This window comes from Solanum stenotomum, chromosome 11 (assembly GCF_019186545.1).
Source record: "Solanum stenotomum isolate F172 chromosome 11, ASM1918654v1, whole genome shotgun sequence".
Classification (NCBI taxonomy): domain Eukaryota; kingdom Viridiplantae; phylum Streptophyta; class Magnoliopsida; order Solanales; family Solanaceae; genus Solanum; species Solanum stenotomum.
Window position 1 is genome coordinate 6,731,850 of NC_064292.1, and position 13,888 is coordinate 6,745,737.

At 35.8% G+C, this 13,888-nt stretch overlaps 2 protein-coding genes across 4 annotated transcripts in view; both read right to left on the bottom strand.

Annotated features, from left to right (window-relative positions):
- Positions 1-13,888, bottom strand: part of LOC125843569 (uncharacterized) — a 224,888-nt gene that overhangs the window by 209,649 nt on the left and 1,351 nt on the right. The gene's annotated exons all lie outside the window — the stretch shown is intronic.
- LOC125843544 (DNA repair protein RAD5A) lies at positions 513-10,157 on the bottom strand. 3 transcript variants are annotated; one of them, XM_049522656.1, is made up of 20 exons: positions 9,417-10,152; positions 8,086-8,219; positions 7,835-7,970; positions 7,586-7,639; positions 7,272-7,421; positions 7,043-7,194; positions 6,888-6,972; positions 6,518-6,790; positions 6,206-6,352; positions 5,763-5,918; positions 4,740-4,807; positions 3,995-4,117; positions 3,768-3,867; positions 3,555-3,667; positions 2,082-2,354; positions 1,791-1,991; positions 1,310-1,403; positions 1,156-1,227; positions 902-1,000; positions 513-728 (listed from the first exon to the last, which is right to left on the bottom strand). In XM_049522656.1, the coding sequence occupies exons 1-20, from the start codon at positions 10,041-10,043 to the stop codon at positions 606-608; spliced, it is 3,180 nt and encodes a 1,059-aa protein (XP_049378613.1). In that variant the 5' UTR covers positions 10,044-10,152; the 3' UTR covers positions 513-605. The 3 variants fall into 3 exon arrangements, 2 of the variants coding, with proteins under 2 accessions (XP_049378613.1, XP_049378614.1); XR_007444041.1 differs by lacking the exons at positions 513-728; positions 902-1,000 and having other exon boundaries at positions 1,155-1,227; positions 1,769-1,991; positions 9,417-10,154; XM_049522657.1 differs by lacking the exons at positions 513-728; positions 902-1,000; positions 1,156-1,227; positions 1,310-1,403 and having other exon boundaries at positions 2,086-2,354; positions 9,417-10,157.

The following is a 13,888-nucleotide window of genomic DNA, read 5'->3' on the forward strand; positions in this document are numbered from 1 at the left end:
ATTGTCAATGATAAATTTTATATACTAAAACAACATACATTTAGTCCCCGTATAGAAATAGGGGTGGATGTATCATTTATAGAGGATTTATAATCACTGGTTTCAAATTACACTTCAAAATTTAAGTTACAAATAATCTGCATACAAGTTTTGTTGATTGGGAAAAGGTTATAAATTTTACATATGACTTTCTGCAGCTTGGAAGCTACATTGACAAAATTATTCATTACTTACAAATTTGTTTAAGCTACCAAAAATGTTTTTAGAAGTACTAAATTTTGATAATGCTGGTGAAGCCAGGATATATTTTTACAACAGTGAAGTAGAAATACACATCCCCGAATGCTAGTTACATTCGCACTCCTGGAATCTGCTTCAGCGAAAAATTGGAACACTGATAGCAATGTAGTAGTAGCTTCCTCCGAAAATTAAATCAGTTGTAACCAATGGAACGATCACTTTTCAACACTCGAGATTCTTGAGGCCTCCAAAATAAGCCGGTGTGTCAGCAGAGCAGAATGAAATGATCTGATATGTTGTTTGTAATCTATAATCTGAGGAGCCAGAGGCAACATTATTGGCATAATATAGTTGTTCTCTATTCTCTACGCGAAAAGCATCTTGAGTTCCTCGATTCTTGCAGTCCGAACTTCTTGATCGGTCAAAGCACCAGAAATCATCCGTTGCTTCCTAGCTTGGACTGCCTCCATTCTTTCCTCTACTGAACCCTGCCAGCAGAAAAATATGCATGCGAGGGTCCGATGACTTTATGAACATGGTTAAGCACTCAAGGTGCAGTAGAGCATATGATTTCAGGTAAATCATTTCTCAAAGAAGATGATATTGTTACGTGGGGATCCAATTATCAAGTCCTAGTTAAGGAGAAAGGTGTTTAGCATACCTTCACAATGAATCGTTTGATCATTACTTGCTTAGTTTGTCCAATACGATGAACACGCATGACCGCTTGTTCCTCAACAGCTGGATTCCACCAAGGATCCTAGAGATAGTAGGCAAAGATGAAAACTGTATATATTTGACGACAATAGAATCGCAGAAAAATAGATGCATACAAACAGTATACATCATGGGGCCATCAAAGTTCTTTGTAAAGAAAGGACAGCACAATATCTAAAGCCACAAGGAGACAAGTACCATGACAAAAGCATTAGATGCAGCCGTCAGGTTTATCCCAACACCACCAGCCTTCAATGACATTAGCAACACCTATACAATATTCAAATTGATTATAACAGCATTACTAATTAATACAAATATTATAACCAAAGAGGCAGCAACGATGACAAACCGATATGTCATCCTCTTCTGAGAACTTCTTTATAACTTTCTCACGTTGTTGTTGGTTTAACGTCCCATCAAGGCGAACAAATGGAATACTACAACTGCACAAGTAAGGATGTAAAAAAATAAACTAACTTAAAAATAAAGTATGCAAACTATGAAAAAGACTTGCAAAAGGCAATTGACAAATCAATTGAACTTCAAATGTTTAACAGGAGGTTTCAACAAATGGTGGGAAAAGAATCATCACCTAAATAAAGAAAATATCCAAGAATTTGCAACACTGGAAATCTTTCAGTTTCAGTATCCTTATAAGCATGCATACCAAGACTACTACAATTACTTAGTTTGCTATAAATAGATAATACCATGATGTTCATGGAGTTTCTTATTGTAAAGTTACCTTAAAAGACAAAGAAGTTGCAAAACACAGTTTAAAAAGATTATAAGTTCTTCAGATTCTAACATGAACAGAAATGTGGTGGTACCGAGAAAGAGGAATTTGCAGTAGATCTAAGAAGGCAGTCCACTGACTAAAAACAATGCTTTTGGAGCCAACAGAATGAAGACGTTTTAATTCAAACAACAAGGCTGATACTTTTGATGACTCCACCCAATTCTTTTCAACATCAACCTGAAAGCGGTTGTCTGACGGGGCTGTTATAAGCTCCTGCCTACTGACAGTGTTTCTGCAGAAGTCGAATTTATATAATGTCAAATATGCAGTTGATCTCATCGTTTACAGTCATGTTCTTTAGTAAACACTTGCAGGAAAATACCTACAAACAGGACAGAGGCCTGAATTAGAACTTCGCCAGCTTGCCAAGAGACACTCTCGACATAACCTATGAGCACATGGAGTCAACACCGCATCTTCAAAAGCTTCAAGACAAATAGGGCATTCACCCTGTTCTCCATTCCGCAACTCTTCCACAACCTCCTGAATATAAGCACGTGAAGGGACATCCTTGCCTTCTCCAGTCTCCTTACCACCCTTAAGGAAACGTTTAGCAAGCTTATTCAGATCAGAGAATTCTTGAGTATCACCTCGACTGGTCAAAAATAAACCCCATCAGCAAATATTACTTAATAGATAATATTTAGTAATTATTAGCTATCAGGTACTCCAGCTGAGTCCACAGTCTAGACACAGAAGCAAGCTATCTAAACAATCCAAAAGATCTGCAAAAACAGTTACACCTGCTACTGTATTATAAGTCAAGGATGATGCCTAAACAAATAAAGATGCTAACAGACTACTTGAAATAAAAAGAAAAAAATCTGAAATAGCACTTGCAAGAAAAACAATGATCACTTTCTAGAAAAACTAGAGTCAATAACCTTTCTGGGCACGGTATTTACTTCATAGAAGTATCTTGGATCCACAATTGCAAAGTTTTTGAAAGATTCACCTTGCTTTTCTTTCAACAAAGAAGCAAAAAAGTGCTTCCATTTTCACTCCAATCAGAAGTTAGAATGGAAGCATGACCCACAAAACCAGAACAAACCGAGAAAGCAACAAAAGAAGAAACAGATAGAAGTCAGAAAGATCCTCCCATAATCCAAAGCATCACAACGTTATTATGTTCACAACTTCCTCTCTCCAAACTCAAAAAATATTCTTCAAGCAACAAATAAGCATGCACCTTACATTTCCTAATTTCCATATGGAACATGCGATAATCCAAGAGCTAGCACACGGCTTGAAGTTCAGAAAAAATTGTATAAATCAAACACTCCCTTTTGTCTGTGTCCTATATCGCCCTCCTATAGTTTGAAATGTTCCTTGACTAAGATATGCAACTTAGTACTAGTACTTTACTTTACATAGTTGCTTCAAACTCACATGTAATATTCATAAATCATAACAAAAAGAAAATGATTCTGAACTCTATTCATTATCAAACCAAGGAGATAATTTTCAATTTATTTCCATTTTTTTAGATTTCCTTAGCAAAAAGACTATTTGAATCCATGTTTATTATGTGAATTAATCGGTCTAACTGAATTACAAAAATTAGTCAAGTTGACAATAATGACTATAGGGACAGAGGGAGTAATGAGAATCCCATACATTCAGAAAAAATTTAAACACCAAACCAAAGCTTGAACCCATCAACACAGAATAAATAAGTGCCTGTTGGAAAGTTACACAACAATTTTTCTGGAGTATTATAAGTCCATTTAGACAAGAAGAAACCACAGAATAACAAACTCAAAAGATAGATAAGCGCATAAATAAAAGTCCAAACCTCATGACAAGAAACGGATGGTCACAACATTGACGAAGTCGCAAAAGCAACTCCAATATAGAAGCATAGTTGTGGAGAACCCGTCCTTGCTCAACAAACTGATCAAACTTCACCTGATATTGGAGATATAGAACTACTGTAAAGGAAATAAAGGTGCAAAGGGTATCTAAGGATAAAATATTTCATGGACAGAGTGATCAATGTTGGTAAAACCTTGGATCTTTTATACAAAGCATCATAGAAGTCGCGCTCTGCTTCTGTAAGTTCACAATATGTCACTTGAATATCTGCTGGTGGTAGAACTAAAATTGGTCTGCGATGCAATAATACCAGAAGCAATAAAACATTTCAATAAACCTAGAAGTAACCATTACAAACGAAACCAAACAACCGAAGACAACAAAGAAATAAGATAACTGAATCCCAGGGATAATTCTAACCTTCCTTCTCTATCTGTACTAGACTTTGTTCTTCTCAACATAATCAGACTTAATATTGATTGAACCAACTTTAGCCCCCTCTCATCTCCCTCCTCAAAAGGTTTCTGAATAAGCTTGTTCCACCTAAATATGATCAAGCAGACAACAGGTTGAATGTCATTACAGTAACATGAGAAAATTCAATCAACTGTGAAAATAACTCTCTCACACAGAACTTGGCTTCATATTTCCCTAAATACAAAAAGGAACAGCACTTGTAGCAGCACCACAACCAATCTCCTCATACCAAAATGGCAAGGATCAAGACTGATGCCAGCAAGATTAGTGAGGTTTTAGTTGAAGTCACATCAATGGGTAATTAATTCAAAACGGGGTCATTTAATAGTCATTTTCAAATCTTAATCTGATAACAAGACCATATGAATGAAAAATCAAACTGTTGTAGATCATTTGACAGATGGGGGCAAACTACAAAGTCACAATAAAAGGTATATACTACAGCCTACGCTTTCTACAGCCTCCTATCTAATGCAAGGTGTACTCAACAACAGCATACCCAGTGTACAGAAAGGTAGAGAATCTTAGAAATAGCATCAGTCATCAAGAATTCAACACCCATCTATGACATTTTAGAAACATAATTATATATTCATTCAAAGAATTAAGAGTACCCCTCCAGAGTTTCTGATAAGCTTCATGAAGACAAACAGGTTTGATGGTTATATGCAAGGGATCCACATCTTACCATGCCCAGCTTCCCCATGGTTCGACTCTCAAAAATCTTAGTAGACTGTAAATATCCTCCAGATTGTTCTGTCAGAGGAAAATTGTAAGTCCCATAGCAAAATGAGATGAATATCAATATACCTTCATATGAGCAATGGTAAACAACTATAAGATGGCAACAAATGCTAGATTTAAAGAAATATCCAGAAAATGTCTGAACCAAATTAAGGGGAAACTAGTATATAGCTAAGATTACCTGATCAGATTAGTGGTATTCTCAAGTGTACTAGTAATAATCAGCTGATGGACACCTAACTGAGCAAAAGATATCTCAATCTCATGTATGGTGAAGCTTGCTAAAGGGTCTGATTACCTAAGACCTTGTCCGACAAAACTGCTACATCACTAGGTATCTAGCTATATGGAGCCTTGATAAGATAATTCTTTTAAACTATGATGTTATTCCAAAACTGCAGCATTAGTACCATAGAGATCCAACAACAGGCTCAGGACCAGCCAAGAAGGATCTATCTGAAAGAATATGACTGCATATTGGGTAAAAGAGGTGAATATCCGGACAGCTGATAAAAGATAGAGTACTGAAGAACATCAATTTTTTCAAAGATCTATGTTATTTTCCCTCTGGTAAGTAGGTAAAGAAGAGCAGCATGAACTTGTATCTCAACTTACACAGAGAAAAACTAGCATTTACAATCAGTTCGGACAATTTAAGTTTGAACAACTGGTTCAGCTTTGAAACAGAGGACAAAAACTCAAGGTTCAAGGCATGCTTGAAACTTACAAAGTCATTAATATAAGACACATGACCAATCTAGCAATAAAAGAGATGGACCAAAGCTTTAATAATGTAGCATTTGTATGAATCTAACCAATAATCGAATCCAACAGCGTTTACCTCTCTGAGAAGAACTACGAAAATAGCAAAATAGTATGTTTTATTTCGTAGGAAAAAGAAACTTTAATCTCCAAATAATGCTAATAATCTATTATTAACAAATTTTACAACTGTAACACTGGATACCTGGATAGGGGTACCAGTAAGACACCACCGACAGTCAGCAATAAGAGCAGCAGCAGCATTTGAGATTTGGCTTTTAGAAGATTTGATAGTATGTGCCTCATCAAGCACCACTCTAAACCATCTAATAGAGAGAAGGCCCCCACTGTCCTCAGCATTCTACATGAGTACAGAACATAAATGAAGACACAAAGACCTTGACCAAATTAGCACAAAGTAGTAACAATAGGCAAACAAGGTGAACGCAGAAACTAAAACTACAGTTTACAACAACAACAACAACAACATACCCAGTGGAATCCCACTAGGTGGGGTCTGGGGAGGGTAGAGTGTACGCAGACCTTGCCACTACCTCGTGCGAGGTAGAGAGGCTGTTTCCGGAAGACCCTCAGCTCAGGTACATCAAATCCAAACTAAAACTACAGTTTGAAGAATCAAAAAGATACCTCGGCAGAAAATTCGGAGGCCAACACCCCATATGTCGTTAGCACGACATCACTTCGAGCAAGCACTTTTGCATCCTTTGATCTTGTCTGCCCATAGTAAACATAAACAGATAGAGCCCCAGGTTGTGCATGGGCTTCAATCTCTGCCTACGAGTGACGAATTCATCTTCAGATATCTATATGTAATACGTGAATCCCTTTTATTTTCTTTTGGTTTTGACAATTGTGTAGAGCTGAATATGCCCAATGCACCATATTAGTTCCTAAAAACATAGTCATACTAATTTTCCAGTTGAAGCAGATATGAAGTACCTTCCATTGACCCAGTAGCGTCATTGGACATATAATCAGATTGCCACCAGAGATAAGTATCGGCTTATGTTTCAAAAGCTTATCAAGACTAGAGAATTTTGCAGATTTCTTCACAAAAGTCGGAGAATGACCTAAGATATTACTAGCTTCTCCATTTTCACTAGACAGCTGACTTGTAGATTGGCTTCCTGATGATCCACCTCTTTCAGAATGACTGAGGAGGAGAGATATAGTCATTATAGTCTTCCCTAGCCCCATGGAATCTGCCAAAATCTTCAGAATATTCTCAAGTCATTAGGTGGATAGTGCATATATACCACCAACAAACAAAATATCCCAAAAAAGTAAAAGAAGCATAGCATCAACATACTCCTCCTCTAGCCATTTCAAGGGTACTTGGAAATTCAGTGGTCGCATCACCCGAAAATGCATTCAAGTAAACAACAAGGTCCCTCCTGAAATGAATATTTAGTGTACAGAATATGAAAATAAATGGTAAAAGCATGTAAGCTAACATTCACATACTCGTCTTTCAGGCGGTAAGCATTCCAACATGGATGCAGAGTTGTTGCTGCTTCATCCGTGTTTCTTCCCCTCTCCAGTTGCATCATCCAATGAAGCGCCTGCTTCTGATAGGGTCGCAGTTCGCACTGGAGCATACTTGGTGGTTCCATTTCCTAAAATATGATTGTAAAAGTATTTAATAAGCACAAAGAACTCCATAGGCAAATAAACTATGTTGAGTTGGCCATACCTGTAGCTTTGAGCTATCGGCTAAACCAACAATACAGTCAAGATCAGTATCAGAAATTGACTCATCATCCTCAACTTTATCTCCATCTGCAGATGAGGAGCTTTTGGATAAGTTTGCACGCAATAATGAGGCAGGACCTCCGGAGCTGTCCTGTGGAGACAAATGAAGCATCAAAACTCAACATTTTAATCAGGTGTAGGTCGCAGCTGATCTAAGAGAGAGCAATCCTAGAACAACATCTTGCTACTCTACTTTAATAGGATAAAGCGGAGCAAGAGAGAGAGAAGCGAGTGGAAACTCTCTTCTTGTCTTACCTGTTCGTTCAAAGGCCGCTTCCTCGTGTATAAATCAGCTGGAGTAAATTCTGCCTAATGACAATCAAGAAAGAAATTATGAATTAATCTCACTCAATCATCGATGAGATGGACTCTTAGAACTAGGCAGGATACGCTGATTCCAACTGATAAACAAGTTGTCGTAAGAGGGTTATAATTCATAATAACTATGATCAGAAAGCATCAACTATTTCCTAAAGCATAGAGAACCAAGGAAAAAATTATCACCTTCTTAAAAGGAGTAAGCCCGAGCAAATGGAACAAAGTGGGAAGGGGGTGAACAACTGTATCATCTGCGGGACTGCTTCTAGCCTTTAGTGATGTCTGATGGCTTTTACGAAACATGGAACTGTTAATATGCACTCTGCATATAAGGAAAAGTTGATCAAAATCACCACCATCTGTATTGCGTCTCGTGAAACTGGATTCCTCACCTCAAATGTTAAACTACAACACAATTAAAACTACTATCAGAGTACCTGACAGACAAAAGAACAGAGTCCATAATCCCTAATATATTAGGGGCCGATTTGCAACATCCTTCAATTCTAATCTTTTTATCCCTCACCAGAGGCAAAATACATCGAGCCCATTCGTTTGGAATACGCCCAATCTGTCATTCCATAACAAACAACCACAAAAAATTAGGCATATCAAACAGAATTCAAATCAAGAAAGTTCTAGCATTCCACTCGGTCACACCCATAAAAAAACTAATTGTCAATAAATTCTTCCTTTCGACCAATTCACTCCATATTCAGACACTCTCTAAAGCAGAACCAGGTGCACCCACTGCCCCAAGCTCAAACAATATTTATGTGTAAGATAACATATATTAAAATGATGCACTACTGCATTTTAACCTCTTCTTTTTTCTTTTAAGATCTGGGTGTTCTTCGGACCAACTTGCTCGGATCTTAACTGATCCACCAGGCAGCTTATCCAGCCCAAGAGCAGAAGTTGACAAGGTAATTCTACCCACTAAGGCTGGAATAGATGGGTTCACAGCAAATGTTGTAGCTTGGATTTGAACATGGGATCACCAAGTTATCACTCACATGCCGCAATGAGGTGGATCCAGGATTTAGAAGCGGTGCATTCTGAAATATATACTCCTTTTGTTTCAAATTGTTGGTTTGGTTGGTTTTGATTTAGCACGGAGTTTAAGAAAGTAAATAAGATTTTTGAATCTTGTGGGCTTACATTAAAGATATGTAGAATGTATCAAAATGTCTTTTAATCTTGTAGTCATACACATGTCATGTGGAAAGTTAGAATTAAGGAGTTGACAATAAAAAAAGAGACATTCTTTTTGAAACGGATTAATAAGGAAAGTAAGACAAACAAATAGAAATGGAGGGAGTATCTTTTTTTTGGTATAGCCGTGCAGTATCTGGTACCTACTGGCCTTACTAATCCGAATCGACCATTCATGGTACCTACGGCCTGACTCTTGGATTCTCTATTCTCCATGCTCGAACACGAGACATCTAGTTAAGGGTAGAGGATCAACTTTCATCTCATATATATATATATTCATACATATATAAAGGGTTCAAGCCTAAAGTTGCGGGCTTTGCTGAGCAACAGAAGCCTTCTACATTCCCCACCGGCCTCAACCACTAGATCATCCTCTCCAGGACACAACCATTGTCCTAGATCCACATTGGTTTTGAATGCAACTTGACTAATGTAAAACCTTGGCAACTTCCTTCTTCCATTTTCCTTATATGTTCATTTGGCTAGGGGAATTACATCAAATGCAACAAAATGAGATCGATTTAAAGGAACATAAAGAAGAAAATGGTACCTCTCCACAAGCCTTTGTAGAAAACCTTACAATTTCAGAACACGCAGCTGCTTGACGCCCTCGTCCACCGCCAAACTTCCCAGGTGAAGGTGAACTCAATTTCTTCTCCACTGGGAATGTAAAATCAACTTCATCACCAGGCTTCAAAATCCTCCCTTTACAAGTTGACATACCAGCAACCTCACCACACCCCACATACCACCATTCACTCCCCATATCACACCCAGTCCTCTTAACCACCAACCCATTACCCCCACACTCACTCCCCAAATCACACCCAGCCCTCTTACCCACCAAACCATTACTCCCCGTATCACACCCAGCCCTCTTACCCACCAACCCATTATCCCCAAATTCACTTTCAGTATCCAATCCCTCATTTGAAGAAACTCTACTAATCTCAGCTTCTTTGATCTTACTACTAACATTCCCAGCTTCCGAATTCAAATGGGTATTGCGAATTTCAATTTTCTTGAAACTCGGGGTGTCGAAAATGATGTTTATTGCAGCTGTAGGATCGTTTTTCGCCATGTGAAGTGATCTAATTATGTCCATCTCTGTATATTCATCGCCAACAATTGAACGCACCATTGAAACAAGCTCCTCAGTGACTTTGATCCCCGCCATTACAGTGAATTCCCACAGAAAAAAAGTCCGATAATTACAGTGAATCCCTAATTGAATTTTTGAATTTGTTGAAGAAGATAGTGAAAATTTGAAAAACCCTAAACGGGTTTAGAAATGGCGGGTTGGTTTTTTATTTGTTCACGAAAAGAGAAATGCATGCGAGTATTTTACAAGTTCCCGCCTAGAAAAACTCCCTCAATTTCTTATTGGAGTTATATGTTCCGACTTTCGACCAATTGAATATAAGATAAAATGTTTTGAAATAATTTTATGCGTATTTTCATGTGAATCACTAAAAATATGTTACTTCATTTGATTATATGTGTTAATCTTAATGCATACTCTGTCTCATAGTATTAGTTAATATTTATCCATATTACTAAAAGTAGTTGTCACAAATTTGTAAAGTTCTTTTTTGAAAATGTAAACAAATTGGTAAAATTTGGGATAAATTAATAAAATTATATTTTTTATTATGATTTATTAAGAAGCGTATAAAAGAAAAGTGGACAATTAATATGAAATAAAATTCAAAAGGTTCAAGTCATAAAACTTTATTCATGTTTCAAAATAATGTTAATGTTTATAATTAAAGAAAGTGAAACATTTTATTGATTGGTGTATCTACTTAACAAACTATTGTAAACACACACAAAAAAATAATCAAAATATGAATGGAAAGTACTATTTAATAGAAACAATATTTTATATGTTTGATTAAAACAGACTATAATCTAAGTATTTAAATAAAATTTATTGGAGATTTAAGTGATTGTAGATTACGTAATACATGCTTGTTTGGTTTCTTTTATTTGATTCATTCACCAAAATATGTTTGCTAGCAACTTCATGGGATAAGGGTTTGAAAAATACTTCAACTTTGGTCGGATTTGTTGTTGCGATACTAAACTTTCATGAGGACCTATTACCTTCCTAGACTATTTAATACCGTATTTTAAACATATATATTTCCCACGTGGACATAAAAGATAATGCAAAATTATAAATAATAATGTATCCACGTGGGTTCAGGGAGTAAAAAATATGGATTAAATAGTCTAGGGAGGTAATAGGTCCTTATGAAAGTTTAGTATCGCAACAACAAATCCGACCAAAATTAGATTATTTTTCAGACCCTTATCCCTAACTTCATAATAGTAGTATTGCGGAGCCATAATTTGGAATTCTAAATTTGTTAGCATCATATATAATTGATGCATCACATGATACATGTATATGACCAATATATCTTTAGAAGGTTACTGGTTTTTATTTATTTATTATATTGTTTATAGTGTTACACATTAATAATTTTTTTAAAAAATTAACAATATCATAAAAAAAATTTGGACATAATTATTATAAGAAAATGTTGGATATATGGTAAAATACATTTATTTAATAATGAGGTGAAGAAAAGATCAACGACGTGATTACTTCAAATAATTTTTTACCAAATCACAATTTTTATCGCTACTTAACAACTAATTTATAATATGATGTAATATTGCATTTAATTTAAGGTAATAATATATATATATATATATATATATATATAACAATTATCCAAACAAGCTATTGGATAAGAGCGGGTTATTCAAATAATAAAGGGAAAAAGGACAAATATACCCCCAGACTTTCGTAAATGGTATCTAAATACCCCTCGTTATACTTTTAGAACATTGATGCCCCTACCGTCTAATTTTTGGACCGTGTATACCCTTTGGACTAACGGAGGGACACGTGTCACGATCTTAACAACCTATCCAAAACGTATTTAATTTTTATTTTCAATTAAAAAATTGACCCGGATAATTAAAAACCCACCCAAGTAATTTAAGACCCGCTCCGAAATTATAACCAAGTTATCAAGAGAAGGAGATCAAGAACTAATCATAAAGTAAAATTCAAAGTTTAGCCGTGTTAGCATTAAATTCCTTGGAAATGGAAATTCATGAAGGAAAGTTGAGTAATCCTTGAATTGCCAATCAAACCAGGAAGCTTCGGTCTGGTACGAATACCAGTACCAATTGTCGCTTGAAAAATGTCGGAAGTGTTCCAAAAGGTCATAGCAGTATGTGATGCTTTCCCTGAGGCTGCTGAATGTATTGTTGATTTTTGATTTTCATAGATCTATTTTCTTGGTTTTCAACCCTACAATCTTTATTTTTCAAAATTTCAGTCATCGAAAAAAGTTATTGAGTTTTGTTTTGTGATTATAAATCCATTCAAAGGTCGCTGGTTTGATTCGTTGGAGTTTGCTAGTTCGATTCGCCGGAGTTCGTTGGTTCAATTCACCAGAGGTCGCTGGTTCGATTCGCCGGAATTGTTGGAGCAGCAGTGAGGGAGAGATGGGTGAGTGGTGGTCAGGTTTCATGGTGGATGAAGGGTCGCTACCTCACTGATTTCGCTGGAGTGTCTCTAGAGCAAGGGAGGTTGAGTTTAATAGCAATTAGAGGTGGTTTTGTATATGGAGCTTCGCCGGAGAAGATGGAGTTGCAACAGTGGTGTTGGGTATCTGTTCTTAGGGTGTATGGTTATTGGAACTAGAAAAGAATGAGAAAATGGGATTTATTTGGGTGGGTCTTAAATTATTTGGGTGGGTTTTTAATTATTCGGGTCGGATTATTTAATTGGAAATAAAAATTAAATAAATTTTTGATAGGTTATTAAGATCATGACACGTGTCCCTCCGTTAGTCCAAAGGGTATACATGCTCCAAAAATTAGACGGTAGGGGCATCAACGTTCTAAAAGTATAATGAGGGGTATTTAGATACCATTTACGAAAGTTCGGGGGTATATTTGTCCTTTTTCCCAATAATAAATACACTTCACCTTCAATCCTAAATTTATGCATTCAAATTACCAAAAAAATATAAAATGGGTACAAGCTCCAGGGGGAAGAGAGGGGGGGGGGGGAGGGTAAGAAACAACAAGTTATCCAAAGATTAAAAACTTTCATTTGTTTAAATTTAACGAAAGTCTTAATGTTAATCAAACATTTTACTAATTTCGTCAATTCACCCCTCCATTTATCACCACCAATTATCATCTATTGTTATCGAGACCACCATTATTAACTATTATCATTCATAATCACCATTACTTACAATCAGTCATCAACATAATTGACTATCATTTGCAATTATTACCACTAATCACTATTATCACAACAATCTTTGATCAATAACAACAACACGTAATCATCAATGATTATGATATATTGTCAACCATTATCATTCACCATCACCATTAATTTTCACCTATTTACCACATTTTCAATTGCCACTACCAACTATGTACCACCATTACCCACTATTGATTGTCGCCTCATCACTAACTACTACCCCCAACACCTTTACTAGGCAACATCACATCAATTAGTATCCATGACGACCATCTTCAATCATCACCACCGCCAATTGTCACACACACACTTATATATATAGTATTAAATCGATTTCGTATTTTGTTGAATTTTACGTTTATTAAGTTTAAAATAAAGTCAATTTTATATATTTAACTATTGAAAATTTAATCACCAGTCTTAATTATTTAGTATATAAATTATAATATATATTAATATTCAAATATGTATTTTTTTCATACATCTAAATATTAATACATATTTTGAGATTCGAGCGATTAAATTATTAATTCAAACATTTTAATGTTAATAAAAATAAAAAGATATAACTCTGATATTTAATGATTTGATACCCGACACCCCATGTCTAAAAAGAACACTTACGATGTGTTCAAGGGTCCAAGTGAATTTTTTTTATTGAACACATGAAAAAAATGCATACATTTAAAGCGTCTATTAGATAGTTAAGTTTATCA